Source organism: Nilaparvata lugens, chromosome 2 (assembly GCF_014356525.2).
Source record: "Nilaparvata lugens isolate BPH chromosome 2, ASM1435652v1, whole genome shotgun sequence".
Taxonomy (NCBI): domain Eukaryota; kingdom Metazoa; phylum Arthropoda; class Insecta; order Hemiptera; family Delphacidae; genus Nilaparvata; species Nilaparvata lugens.
The window spans coordinates 2,581,306-2,596,371 of record NC_052505.1 but is presented as its reverse complement, the minus strand read 5'-3'; the positions used below and the strand labels follow the sequence as shown (position 1 = coordinate 2,596,371).

General features: G+C 35.1%; 1 protein-coding gene across 1 annotated transcript in view; it reads right to left on the bottom strand.

Annotated features, from left to right (window-relative positions):
* Positions 1-15,066, bottom strand: part of LOC111053690 (probable G-protein coupled receptor CG31760) — a 463,503-nt gene that overhangs the window by 289,473 nt on the left and 158,964 nt on the right. The window contains 1 exon segment of the mRNA XM_039419962.1: positions 11,575-11,698. Within this exon segment, the coding sequence (XP_039275896.1) occupies positions 11,575-11,698 (124 nt within the window).

Below are 15,066 nucleotides of genomic sequence, written 5' to 3'. Positions count from 1 at the left end.
ATTCGGGGAAGAAACAGTTTTGGGCTGTGTCTGTTAGTCTCTCCTCAATCATTTTGAAGAATTGTGTTCTGTTTATCAATAAATAAATAACGAGCGAAGCTCGAAGCGCCGATATTCTGTATTGTTCATGGCATGTGGGAGAGTAATGAGATTAAATATTATCAATAAATAAGAATGCCTCTTAAGAAAGTTACATTCACATCGATTTTTGGACGTAAGATTTCTTGACATCCCCATACATGCCTACCGTGATAAGGACGGTAAACATCGTACGCTCAGAAATCGATGTGTGTGTAACTGGACTTATTGTAACACGAATATAACAAGTGAGTGGGCAGGAGCGAAACAATTAGAATCAATCCCCTCGTCGTTTCTGTTCGTATCACTGAACAGGCCTTTTTCCATTCGCTTCTAAATGATGACTTCGTTAGCTATGAAATTTCAATTAAAACAGACCATCATCCTGTCAAAAAGAGATTTACAAAAAGTGGTTCTCAGAAAATTACTTCCGTAACATCTGTAACTGACGATTCAATTATGGAATGTGGAATTGAATGAATTTTATTCAATTTGGAATGGATGATTTCGAAAAATGTCAATCAGGAACAATCAATCTACAAATATCAATCCTTGATTGTTTTAATAGAACCTGGAAGCCTCAAGATTGATAAGCTTGCATTGTTGTGTCATACCCCAGTTAACAAACGGTGGAATGACTATAGTGAGGTTCACGTTATAATGGCAGTGTTTGATTAGCAATGGTATTGCTATCCTTGTCTATCATTAAACAAAGTGGATACCTCTATCTCTTGGAATACCTCTTGGATACCTCTTGAATATCTCTTGGATACCTCTATCTAAGTGGAAACATTGTTTCAATAAATTTTATCTCAGTAGATTAATTTAGTAATTTTATTATGTATGTATGGCATTTCAACACACTCAAATTACCAGATTGCATTATTTAAGCTCAAGAGTTCAATTCAGCTAAATGTATTTCTTATATTTCATAGCTTTATCTAATTTCAGTTTTATTTGGCATTCTCTCTCATTATTGTTCAGATTTTAACTTGATAGTTTCTAGTACTGGATCTGATCATATTTACTCTTCATATTGAAGGCATTATATTTATAGTTTATATTCAAGTTTCTATCCATGCAGAGCTCTGCTGTTTTATTTTTGTTTAATTCTTATATTTGTTTAACAATGTAACCATAATATTCAAGAGAATAAAAAATGCATATGAAACATGAACGACCCCACACTGTAGTAACTCAGGGGTTGTTTGAAGCAATAATTTTCCACCATTTTCAGTTATACATTGTAATATATTGTAATTTAATGTATTTTTTGGAAGAATAAATTTTAATTTCAATTTCAATTTCTTTCTCGCTTCGCTCTGTTGTCAGATCGTCCTTTAACAATGTAGAATTGATAATCAATTAACAAAAGTATCTCATCCTTGTTATGAGAACTCATCATGAAATTATTGAAAAATATAATTTCTTGCTTGATAAAATATAATTGATTATTTCAAACGAGGATGAACATTCAATATTACATCAACAAACCTGTATCTGCTACCGTAGAAGGCTTTGACAAGACAGAGGATCGGCAACTTTCTTCTGCTATCTTTCTCCACTGCCATTATAACGTGGACCTCACTATAGAAGGAATAAAGCAATTCCTGAGCTCCTAGAGCATGAAATAATTCTAAACTATTTTTGTAAAATCGCGAGATCCTGTTGTGTCCAGTCTTTATTAAGAGGCTGTTGATTGACGGTAAAATGAAATTCGTCATATTTGTTATTTGCATACTTTAAGGTAACCCACAAGGGTCTGTATGGAAACTTGAGAAACTGAAAACTTGACCTACTGAAATCTTGATGAATTCGAAGTAGGCCATCCTCGATAAAGTAGGAATCGATATGCAAAATTTCATGTTAATCAGTCCAGTAGTTCAGAAGTGAAGATGCGTAAATTTTCTATCCTGTACGTGCATAAGTTAATATTCTTCTCTGCATCAAAGATTGATCGAACCCTTCTTATCACATTGAAACCTCTAATAACGGAAACCAGTATTGTTGCTTGGCATAATACACATTAATCTATAAATATAAAAGCGAAATGGCACTCACTCACTGACTGACTCATTCACTCACTCACTCACTCACTCACTCACTCGAAGAACTAAAAATCTACCGGACCAAAAACGTTCAAATTTGGTAGGTATGTTCAGTTGGCCCTTTAGAGGCGCACTAAGAAATCTTTTGTCAATATTTCAACTCTTAGGGTGGTTTTTAAGGGTTTAAAGTTCGTCTTTTAGCATGTATATTCTTCTTATTCTTTTAATCATAATTAAAAAATGTCCAATCCATACGTTAATATAGAACTATAATCTAAAGAGAGTATCTCTTCGAGACAGTTGTTAACTGGTAACTAAATTATCAATAATTTTGTCATGTTGGCATTAAGTTGAGTCGACTTTGTCAGGTTGGCACCAAGTTGAAGATTGAAATGCATTTATCGCGGAAAAATTGATTGGGTACTGCTACTTCAATCATAGCTATTCCTAGGAATATTCTATCACTACTTGTCAGGCTCGCTTCGCTCTCCATATCCGTTTAGTCTGGACCCCCGACTGGATCGTCCTAACATATGATCCTCCTACAAATGAAAAATGCACTAAACGTCTGGCTAAACGGACATGGCGAGCGAAGCGAGCCTAACGGCTAGTAATATTTTACAATGTAATGAAATTATAGAATGTAATGAAATTATAGAATGTAATGAAATTATAGAATGTAATGAGATTAAAGAATGTATTGAGATTGTAGACTGTAATGAGAGTAACAAAATATCCGATCTCAATGATAAAAGTTTGTCATTTTCATTTTCAAAAGTATATCCTCTTGATGAATGAGTGATTGATTATTCCAAACAAGAATGGACAGGCAATTTTACATCAGATATCTGCTATCTTCCATTGAAGGCAGTAGCAGGGAGGAAAATCGGCATCGCTGTTCTCCCTTCTTTCTCCACTGCCATTATAACAAGGACCTCATTATATACCATATTCGATTACTAGAGAGAAAATTACTTGACTCGAGAACTGAAAGAAATTCAATTGCTGATAAATATATTGCATTCATCTGTATATTTTTCTGATTATAATTGGAGGTGCGCAGAAAAGAAGTCATTTCCATCATTGTCATAATCATCATCATCATAACCATCATCAACATCATTGATAAATTTCTTTTAAAGATTTTCTGTATCATCAAAGTTATAAAAGTGGTTATAATGAGATCCACGTTATAATTACAGTATTTGATTAACTTTGATGTTGCTATCCTTGTCTATCATTCGACCAAGCAGATAGTACTATCCTTTTCTAGCTTTGCAACGATGCCAAATCTGTTAATGACAATGTAGAAATATAAATCAATCAAGGCAGAGGTAAGGCAACACTGTTTTTCTATCTTTATCCACTGCCATTATAACGTGGACCTCACTATAGTCCTTTCTCTTACCTTTTCAACTGAATTTAAGAGTCACAGATCAAAAGCGTTGAATAGATCTAATCGTTTCAGGATTATCTACAATTTGGGGCAGATTAGTCAGATCACAGCTCCCCTCAATTAACCATATCAATCATCTCCCTTGATTGAACCACTCTAGATTTTGTAATGACTTATGACAAACATTTCAAGACCTTTCATCCCATAAAGGTGACAAGAGAAAATTAATCTCCTTCCAAGGGGTGGCCGATGTTTCTCCCCATTCCCTGATTACTTTCCATGCATTTCCATTTAATTTTGAAATTCTCTTTGAAAATAAGTTAGTCATCTCGTGGATGATAGATAAATAAATCTCGGAAGGGTAGAGCACGTGGATAATGTCCACGGACAACTTGCAAGGCCGAAGTTTACTCACAAACAAAATGGGGATTTTGTAATCTTGTATTTGAATTTTGTTTAATCAGCTTCTTTTGAAAAGTTCTGTTCAAAGTTGACGACTTTGAACAGGATTCAAATAGCTTTTTATCCCATCTTGTGAGCGAGTACCTGGCTTCTGAGATGGAGGAGAGAGGGTTATTTCTTGGTTAGACAGGAAAATAAGTCTCACCTCATCTTGATCAACAACTGTCTCTAATCATTTATTAACTTTAATCATCATTTATTAAGATGTGTCAGTGTAAATACATCTCTTGGAATATCATTTGAGTTGGGTGTTTATTATGACGAAAAGCATTTGAGTGGTAGAAATTTCTAGGACATCTCTAGGAATATTATTATACTAGTCGTCAGGCTCGCTTCACTCGCCGTATCCGTCTAGCCAGGACCCCCGACTGAATCGTCCAAGAATGAGATCAGCATTTTTCATTTGAGCATTTTTATCATTTTTTAGAACGATCCAGTCAGGGGTCCAGACTAAACGGATATGGCGAGCGAAGCGAGCCTGACGGCCAGTAGGCCTAATATAATATTCCCAGGAATAGCTCTGATTGAAGTAGCAGTGCCCAATCAATTTTTCCGCGATAAATGCATTTCAATCCTCAACTTGGTGCCAACCTAACAAAGTCAACTCAACTTAATGCCAACCTGAAAAAAATATCAATTTAGTAACCAGTTAACAACTGTTTCGAAGAGGTACTCTTTCTAGATTATAGTTCTATGGTAACATAATATGCTATGGACATTTTTCAATTATAATTAAGAGAATAAGAAGAATATACATGCTAAAAGACGAACTTTAAACCCTTAAAAACCACCCTTAGAGTTGAAATATTGCCTAAAGATTTCTCAGTGCGCCTCTAAAGGGCCAACTGAACATACCTACCAAATTTGAACGTTTTTGGTGCAGTAGATTTTTAGTTCTGCGAGTGAGTGAGTGAGTACCATTTCGATTTTATATAAATAGATTATATTCTATGATATTATTATATTCTATAATATTATTATATTCTATAATCTCATCACATTCTATAATCTCATTACATTCTGTACTCCCTGCTTATCACATAATTTTATTCCATTCGTCTAGTGGCAGCGTCGGAGCGACACCTTAAACCAATGAATGCCAAATAATTGCAAACATGCAGGAATAATAGCAACATATTCCAACCTACTCACACAATCTTCACGTATATGATTTCAATTTTTTCTCACGATTTCAATTTTTTCACGATTTAAATCTCTTCAATGTTTACCATACATGCATCTTGTTAAACATACATCTTTTCTTACTATTTCAATTTTCTCTACGCAGACCATACGTGCATCTTGCTACCAAATCTATGAGTGCTGTGGAATTCTAAAGAAGGGACATTGCATCGCCTAACACAATTTCGGCCTGACATGTCTGGGCTCTGTCGGAGACGACTGAAAAGAATACATTATATATATTCGGTAAAGAACAGACCAGGGCGGCTTGAAAAAGGACTCGCAGCTGGGAATGGCGGTAATATCATTTGGCGTTTCACACCAGACAACAAAGACAGTGTTCATGGGACTCTCTCTCGCACTTTGCATGGAAGGTCGCTGGATGAACATGCATCTCTCTCTCACACTTTGCATGAAAGCTGCATGTACATGTCTCTCTCTTTCTCTCACACATACTCCCTCCTCTCTCTCACTCTATCTCACTCTCTCTCTCAGCCTATCTCTCTCACTCTTTGGTAGAGAGTTAGTGGGGAGGATATTTTTAATATTCTTTCCGAAGAATGGACATTGATATGTCCAAATCTCCGCCAATTTATGTAGATGCATGACAATATAATTATCTATAGTTATTAAATTACAAATTACTTTTTCATATCATATACAGTTCAATAATTATTTTCTTAGTCTATATTATGTAAATTCATCTTTAATTTTGCTGTATTGTAAGCTATTGTATATAAGTGTATAAGCCAGTATATATTGTAATCTACATAAATAAAGTACTCAATCAATCAATCAATCTCTGTTAAACTCTCTCTCACTCTATCATACTATCTCTCTTACGCACTTTGCATGAAATGTCCCTCCCTCTCTCTCACACACACTCTCTCCTCACTCTCGCTTCATCTCACTCACTCTCTTTCTCACTCCATCTTTCTCTGTCTATCTCTCTCTCATTCTATCATACTATCTCTCTCTCGCACTTTGTATGAATGCTGCGTGTACAGGCTTCTCTCTCTCACTCTCTCACAAGAACCCTAGGCTCTAGAGCGGCTCTAGAACAATCACATGACAACCATCCCCCACCCATCCCACAAATAAAAACCTCTAAACCTGTTATAGAAGAATTGTATATACAGTATTTATATTATATAAACTCATGTTATTTCAATTATCCACTGCATACTGCTGTATATTACTGAAAGTTGATTACCCTGATCTACTTTCAGCCTACTTCATTTTATTAATCAATAATTTGATCTTATCTACCTATATAATTATTTTACTCTATCAATTTTCTGTTTTTTTTTCTCTTAAATATTCATATTAATTAAAACTTTTACAATATTTCCATTAATAAATAAATCCTCAGTTTAATTAATTAAATTAACGTTTTGGTAGAGAGTTAGTGGGGAGGATATTTTTAATATTCTTTCCGAAGAATGGACATTGATATGTCCAAAGCTCCGCCAATTCATGTAGATGCATAACAATATAATTATTATCTATAGTTATTATATTACAAATTACTTTTTCATATCATATACAGTTCAATAATTATTTTCTTAGTCTATATTATGTAAATTCATCTATAATTTTGCTGTATTGTAAGCTATTGTATATTAGTGTATAAGCCAGTATATATAATTGTAATCTACATAAATAAAGTACCTACTCAATCAATCAATCTCAATCTTTCTCTCACACACTTTGCATGGAAGCTTCGTTTATGTGCGAGTCTATCTTTATCTCTCTCTTGCACTTTGTATGAAAGCTGTGTGTACATGCTTCTCTCTCTCACACTCTCAATCTTTCTCCCACGCACTTTGCATGGAAGCTTCGATTTCATGAGAGTCTCTCTTTCTCTCTCTCTAATCTAATCTAATCTAATCTCTCGTAAATATTGTAACATACATAAATAGAGAAATCTAATCTAAGGGTGCGTACAGATATACGCGCCGCGAACATGAGCAATTCACTTTTAATCAGCTGATGCCAAGCATTTTATATCTGTATCTTACCGTTTCTGTAAGAATACAGAAATAGTCAGATGATTAAAAGTGAATTGCTCATGCTCGCGGCGCGTATATCTGTACGCACCTTAATCCAATCTAATTTGGTACTTTGCATGAAAGGTGCGTGTAAATGCTTCCCACTCTCTTTATCTCTCCATCACTCTATATCACTCACTCTCTAACTATCACTCTCTCTCACTCTCGTACTATCTCTCTTTCTCTCACTCTCTGTCACTCTCTCTCTCTCTCGCACTTAGGATGAAAGCTGCATTAACATGCGTCTCTCTCAGACATTTTCTCTCTCTCACTCTCTTACCATCTCTCTTTCTCTCACTCTCTGTCACTCTCTCTCTCGCACTTAGCATGAAAGCTGCATTAACGTGCGTCTCTCTCACACTCTCTCTCACTCTCTTACTATCTCTCTTTGTCTCACTCACTGTCACTTTTGGTAGAGAGTTGGTGGGGAGGATATTTTTAATATTCTTTCCGAAGAATGGACATTGATATGTCCAAAGCTCCGCCAATTTATGTAGATGCATAACAATATAATTATTATCTATAGTTATTATATTACAAATTTCTTTATCATATCATATACAGTTCAATAATTATTTTCTTAGTCTTTATTATGTAAATTCATCTAAAATTTTGCTGTATTGTAAGTTATTGTATATAATTTATAAGCCAGTATATATTGTAATCTACATAAATAAAGTACTCAATCAATCTATCAATCAATCAATCAATCTCTCGCACTTTGCATGAGAGCTGCATGAACCAGCTTCTCTCTCACTCTCTCTCACTCTCAATCTCTCTCACTCACTCTCTTTCTCTCTCACACACTCACTCTCTGACTCTTTCTCTGTCTATCTTTCTCTGTCTATTTTTCTCTCACTCTATCTTACTATCTCACTCTATCATAATATCTCTCTCACGCACTTTGCATGAAAGCTTCGTTTACATGCTTCTCACTCACTCTCACACACTCTCTCACACACTCTCTGACTCTCTCTCACTTAATCTCCCTCTCACCCTCTCTCTCTCTCGCACTTTGCATGAAAGCTGCATGAACATGCTTCTGTCTCTCGTCCTCTCTCTCGAGTCACTCTCGTCCTCTCTCTCTCGCACTTTGCATGAAAGCTGCGTGTACATGCTTCTCACTCACTCTCACACACTCTCTCACACACTCTCTGACTCTCTCTCACTTAATCTCCCTCTCACCCTCTCTCTCTCTCGCACTTTGCATGAAAGCTGCATGAACATGCTTCTGTCTCACAATCACTCTTTCTCACTCTCTCTATCTCTCTTACTCATTCACTCACTCTTTCTCTCTCTCAATAAAAAGGAAGAAAGAATCTCTCACTTTCTCTCCCTATCTCTCTGTAACTCTCTCACTGTCTCTCACTCTCATTCTCTCCCTCTCTGTACCTCTCACTCTCCCTCACTCTCCGTCAATCTCTCTCATTTTCTCCCTCTCTGTCTCTCACTCTCTCACAATCTCTTTCTCTTCCACTCTCACACTTTGCATGAAAGATTTTGGCAGCTCACGATAAACGGATGCTGAAGGTAAAAAAGCGGCCACAAGATAAAATATATGGCTGGGAATGCTCTACATAAGTGACAGTAGCCGAATAGAAACTGTCCAGGGTCCAGTTCGACCCCCCCCCCAACAATATAACCCCCAAACCTCCCCAAGCGACAGTCACTGACAATAAGTCAAGGCAGAGACTTCTTCAACATTACACTATAGACTCCAAACTGTGCATCTCATTTATATTCTACAATGCAATAAGTCGTTCACTTAACTTTCCGACAGTCGCGCTGTTGTAAAAAGTACAACAGTGTCAGTTATTTTGCTGCTCAAACCTATTGAATGGGTTTTTTCATTTCATTTATTCATAGACAATAGATACAATAAAGGCAAAAACAACAGGCATTCGCCCAAAACTGCTTTAAACCTTAATTTGGAATACACAGTCTAGAGGTTATGTAAATGATAACTTAATTCACACACTATTTCGAGTCCCAAAAATGTATTTACTACAATAATATTGAATTTATCTGATTAATTAATTTCAAAATACAAATCAGAACAAAAATCTTCCTTCACAATCACAAAGAAAATTCACTTGAATCCACAAATTATACTCATGTTAAAATTCTAAACGTCAAAACGTTTTTGTCAGTGAATGAGTCACCTATGCATTCCAAAACTTTCCCCCATCACTCCACTGAGTTGCAGTATCAACCGAGCAATGGTTCAGTCTTTAGGTGCCATTTAGTCGCGACTGTGCATAAGATACGGAAAGACTGTTTACGGGGACTGTAAACGAACCAATAACACAGAATTGATGGCTTTGCTTGATGTACCTTATTGGGCTATGAAATGGTAATAATCCAAATGTTCATAGGCGTAAAATAATCCAAGAAGATGGAAAAAGTAATTATACAATTAATCAATATGTTTTGACAGTAGACAGAGTACATAACACTTGTAAAATTGGATGTTGTACAAAATACAACACGCGACTGCTCGTGTGATTGAGAAGGGCGCGACTACCGGAAGGTTAAAACTCAAGAATAGAAGTGAATTTCGCCGAAGTAATGACATATTATTGTGTCTCTTGTCAAGTGCTATCATTCCTTACAGTTTGAGCGTTTCTAATTTTCGATCATTTTTGCAAAAATCCATGATGTATGCATGGATTACATGAAAAATGCGAATGTGCCACATTCGGTTGATATTCGGAATACGGAAAGAGGTTACTAGTGTCGTGCTACATCATAAGTAGGTTAGGTTAGGTTAGGTTGGGTTAGGTTAGGTTAGGTTGGGTTAGGTTAGGTTAGGTTAGGTTAGGTTGGGTTAGGTTAGGTTGGGTTAGGTTAGGTTGGGTTAGGTTGAATTAAATAGAAACTTCCGAAGTGAATAGGAAATTGATATAGTCTAGCGATGAACAATGAATATACTAAATATCAAGACAAGGATATGTAATTGGGGAAATTATTCGATCAAAAGATTATCTGTTTTGGTAAATCTCTTACATTAGTGGTTCTCTGCTTGTGAATGGAATAGAAACCTTTGTAGTGAACTAGTAGTTCTGTGAACAGTAGATCTCGCGCTCAGTAAGTTACATTGACCTGTTGTTATGTTTTATTGAAAATTAATGAATAATATATTAATTTAAAATGTCTAGAAAGAATCCTAAATAAACATAGAGCTTTCTGTCCTATCGTACCGTGACGTGTCGTCCCGGAATGTGAGTGGGACCGATGTTATCACGTCTGGCTGCAACTGTCTTCAATGTTGATGGGAAGATACATTTTCAAGATGTTTGATGTTTTTGAACGGGTAGTATTATCACAGTATACATACAGTATGGAAACTTGGCTAGTATCCTGACGCTAAAATCCGCCATCTTGTTAGGAAGCGCCGCATTGTAATAGTATTGATGGTAGGTTCGGATCACTCTATTGATCCGGATCAATTGATCTCGTTCACTGCCACGAGCCAATCAGAAGACCAGGATTGGAGCTTCCCAAGGTCACGTGACGTGTTCAGTATTGGCGTCATGTAAAAAGCATTGGTTGGATAGGCGATTGATTACAAGTTTCCTTTCTGTACCTATTCTGTGGTATTATAGATAGTCCACAGCTGATTTATGAAGAATAGTTTTATAGTCTGATTTTTACTCTAATATTGGCATATGAACGATGCTCCTTTCCCTTTTATATTATCCTTGAAATGGAAAATTCCCAAAAACCTTGAATATACGTCGACGCACAATTCAAAAGGAACATACCTGTCAAATTTCATGGAAATCTACTACCGCGTTTCGCCGTAAATGAGCAACATATGAACATAAAGAGAAATGCCAAACCGTCGACTTGAATCTTGGACCTGACTTCGCTCGGTCAATAAATATTATAGCTTATTTGTGATGTATGTATTTGTTTGTCAATTCATCTAAAAGAATCATCTTATATCTCCAACATTTTACATCTTATCATACTGCTTCCCATCAATTCTATTGACTCCCGTCCAGTGTTTTCCCTCATATATATCACACAAAAATTTTCCTCACTTCGCTCGGTCAATGAAATATGAAAATATAGATCAGTGGTGGGCAATAAATATGAACAATATGAATACAAGAGTTAAGGAAGGATATGTGATTGAAGAAATTCTATCAAACGATTATATTAGATTTGGTAAAGCTCTCTTATTATAACTGGTTCTGTTCTTGTGAATGAAATAGAAACCTTTCTAGTGAATGAGATAGAAATATGCTCCATCTATGAATAATAAATATGAAAAATATAAATACAAGGTTCAAGGATATGTGATTAAAGGAATTCTGTCAAAAGGATTATTGGATTTTTTTCAAGGACTTACATAAGTAGTTCTCTTCTTGCACTTATCGGAGGCTGCAAAGATGTTGAGTTGGGTGCTGCCAGGAGGGAGGGGACACTGGTCGATGTCAACACGACGTAAATCAATGTCAATTCCACTCGTTCCCCTGCAAAAAAACATAAAAATACTGGTTTTAAAACTTTCCTCATCATGTGCCACTGGAAAACACAAACAAAATGCTACTTCTGAGCTTCCTGTGTATTGTTCACCTTGAGAAAATATTAACAAGTTATTAGTTACACTTTTTGTGTAGTTGAGAAGTTGATATTGTGGTAATTATTCATATTGAATGAAAAAGACTAAGAAATTGTCAAAAAACCACTGATTTATTGATAATAAGAAAGACCGGTTTCGGTTGTTACACCATTGTCAATCTCTGATAAACTAAAACTAAATACAAGAGCAGCAGAATTTATACTAGTAGGCGAGTACTGCTATTGGTCGAGGGCATGAACGCCTGCCATTGGCCTAGCTCCTCTCACAGTCTCCTCCCACTCAGAGTTATAAGTTAAACTCTTTGCATCTTATGCAACAACTGAATCTGCAGCATACAGCTCTCTCTATTCACCAGAGGAGAGAGTATCCTCGATACCCTTCCTGGAAATGGACATCTGAAGGTGTGTATAGATATGCGCGCCGCGAACATGAGCAATTCACTTTTAATCAGCTGACTATATCTTTATTTTTACTGAAACAGTATAACATATAAATATAAAAGGCTTGGCTTAAGCTGATTAAAAGTGAATTGCTCATGTTCGAGGCGCGTAAATCTGTACGCACCTTAAAGGTTCAAACTTCACCGTCTCATACCTTAACTTTCGCATATTTCTTCGCTGAATACTATTGAAAACTCTTCAGTCTTTTTCAATTCAATTCAATTTATTAATGTCAACAAAAATTAATATACAATTCATACTTACAAACATAAAATACAAATTATTTATAAAATAATGAATATTCACATAAAATATCATATTCTAAATAATATTGTTGCATCCTCTTTAAGCAAAGCTTGTGATGAGGGATGGTGTATCTCTAGAATGTTGGATAGCATAAGATACTAATATACATCGTAATATTAATAACATAATTATATTTTATAATTTAACATTACAATATCATGAAAAAAAAAAGAAAATTCTATTCTCTTATGCTATTTTCATACAAATGTTGCTCTTGTAATCAGTATAGGCCTATTTAAGATTCAACTATATGTTCTACATCAAAGATGAAGATCACCAATATTCAAAAATAAAACAACAAATTCTGTTCTGCTCTGTTATACTAAGTAAGATATGTATTTGAAGAATATAATTGAGATTTACAAAACAGATTTGAGAAATAAATCAAAATTAGTCTTCATTTTGTCTCCCTGATAAGTAGTGTCGAAGATACTGTCTAAAAGTTTTGGAATGAGTCATCATTTCAAGTATTCATGACCAATCATCAGTCTATAGGTATATTATTCTACTGTTACTGATAGTTATTTGAAATACTAGCACGTATAGTCAGTTGAATTTTGTTATGTTGAAAACGTGGATAAAGGAATCAAAATCTGAATCCACTATGCTTCAATGTGGAGTATGAAACAAAACATGAATATTCGACAATAATAATTCAATCCCACGCTGTGAATTGATAGTTCTCGATATTCTCTCAATTCAATTATCCATTATCAACTGGATATTGGAGTGATCCGTGGTCTAGTGGATAGAGTGCTTGCGTAGCAGCATAGAGATCCCGGGTTCAAACCCTCTCAATACCAAAAGATTTTTAACCAGATCACTCCCGTGTTATCGAATGGGCACGTTAAACTGTCGGTCCCGGCTGTAGTATGACAGTCGTAAGGCCCATTGACGGCTTAAATTATATATTCAGGCGGTGGGACCTTCCCGCAAGGGTCTCCCCACCAACAAAAGCCATACGAAATTACTTTTTCGCCACACTTGGATGTAATGAGCTGGTTTACGTGCGTCATATGGAGGCCGAAAGTGATTGTTTTCCGACCAGGCCGGTAAAACTTTACAGCCCTAGGGCTGTAAAATGACCTTGAATAACAGCTGATCGTGTCCGATCTCACAAAAATCATAGAGAGATAATCTCATAATGACTGTAATAATCTATATAATTATGTATCGTGAATCGCGGTACCTATTATGTCTATAATAATATATTTTATAAATTACTGTTTCATAATTTAATATTTATTATTGTGTTTTTGATATCAAACAATAGAATACGATGATATATCTCCATAGCCTCAACAATATAATGTTGGCTACATTGTCCATTGTCAGAAAGGTACGTATCGCAAGTCTTTAAAAGTGAAGAATCGAATTTGAAATCAAAGTACAATAATTGTATCAATATTAAAATTAAGGTAGAGTAATAATTGTTTCTTTTTTATTATCGAATTCCACTTCTTAATGCAATACAATCAACAATAATAATAGGAAAATACAGCAGAGATCTAAAGTTTAAGGTAAGCCTACTGGTGAAACTCAGCCTTGACTAAAAATTCCTAGTAATTTTTCCGTAATTCATTATTAAAACTTTTAGATAATTTTTCTTCAATATCAAACCATATAGAGAAAACATTAGGCCCACTCAAGATTGAATCTTCGAATGTTTTCTCTATGATTTAACTATTTTCAGAGCAATATTTTGTTGTGAAAATGCCGGCAAACCGACTTTAAGTTTGCCGCTATAGGCTACACTATATTATAGTAGCCTACATACGTTACCTGACTTACAGGCCTATTCGATCAAAAGATGCAATGGCCGAGAGTGTAAAGGCGTGTACCCAAAAGCTCAAGGCTCAGTGAATTACAAACATGATCTAGGTTAGAACCTCGGTCAGTGACATTTTTTTTTGTCGATGAATTTCGACTTTTATTAGCTATTTTTTATATTAGTTACCGTAATTTAAATTTCAATCAATTTTTTAGATATATTTTGAGACAAAACTGTGAAATATGCAATTATATTAATTTTTTAATCACATTATTTCAAAATAGTAATGAAAATTCTATTCATCCATCTATCCATGAGATATTGCACCAGGCGCAAAGCGCGAGCTATAAAAATTCAAACAATTATTCGAAATATTAATAGTATAAAAATATTGTCACTATTGTAAATTATTAATTAGTAATATTGAAATTAATTGACAGTGAAAGTTGTCATAAACAAGATTCAAACTATCAAAATAGGCTGTTTGAATTTTATTTATTTTTAATTTCTTATATATTGGAAGTTTTTTTTTGGTGTGGCGAAAAATAGCGTTCGCACCATGGGCAAAATGTATTCCGGCTCTCAATCTTTTCTAGTCCTCGGCCTACGGCCTCGGACTTAAAAACCGATTTCGAGCCGGAAATATCTCATTTTCGGCCCTAGGTGCGAAATATACTATTAACTGGATATTACTGTTATGTTTCATTAAAAAATTGTCCACTATTATGTATATTTTTGATT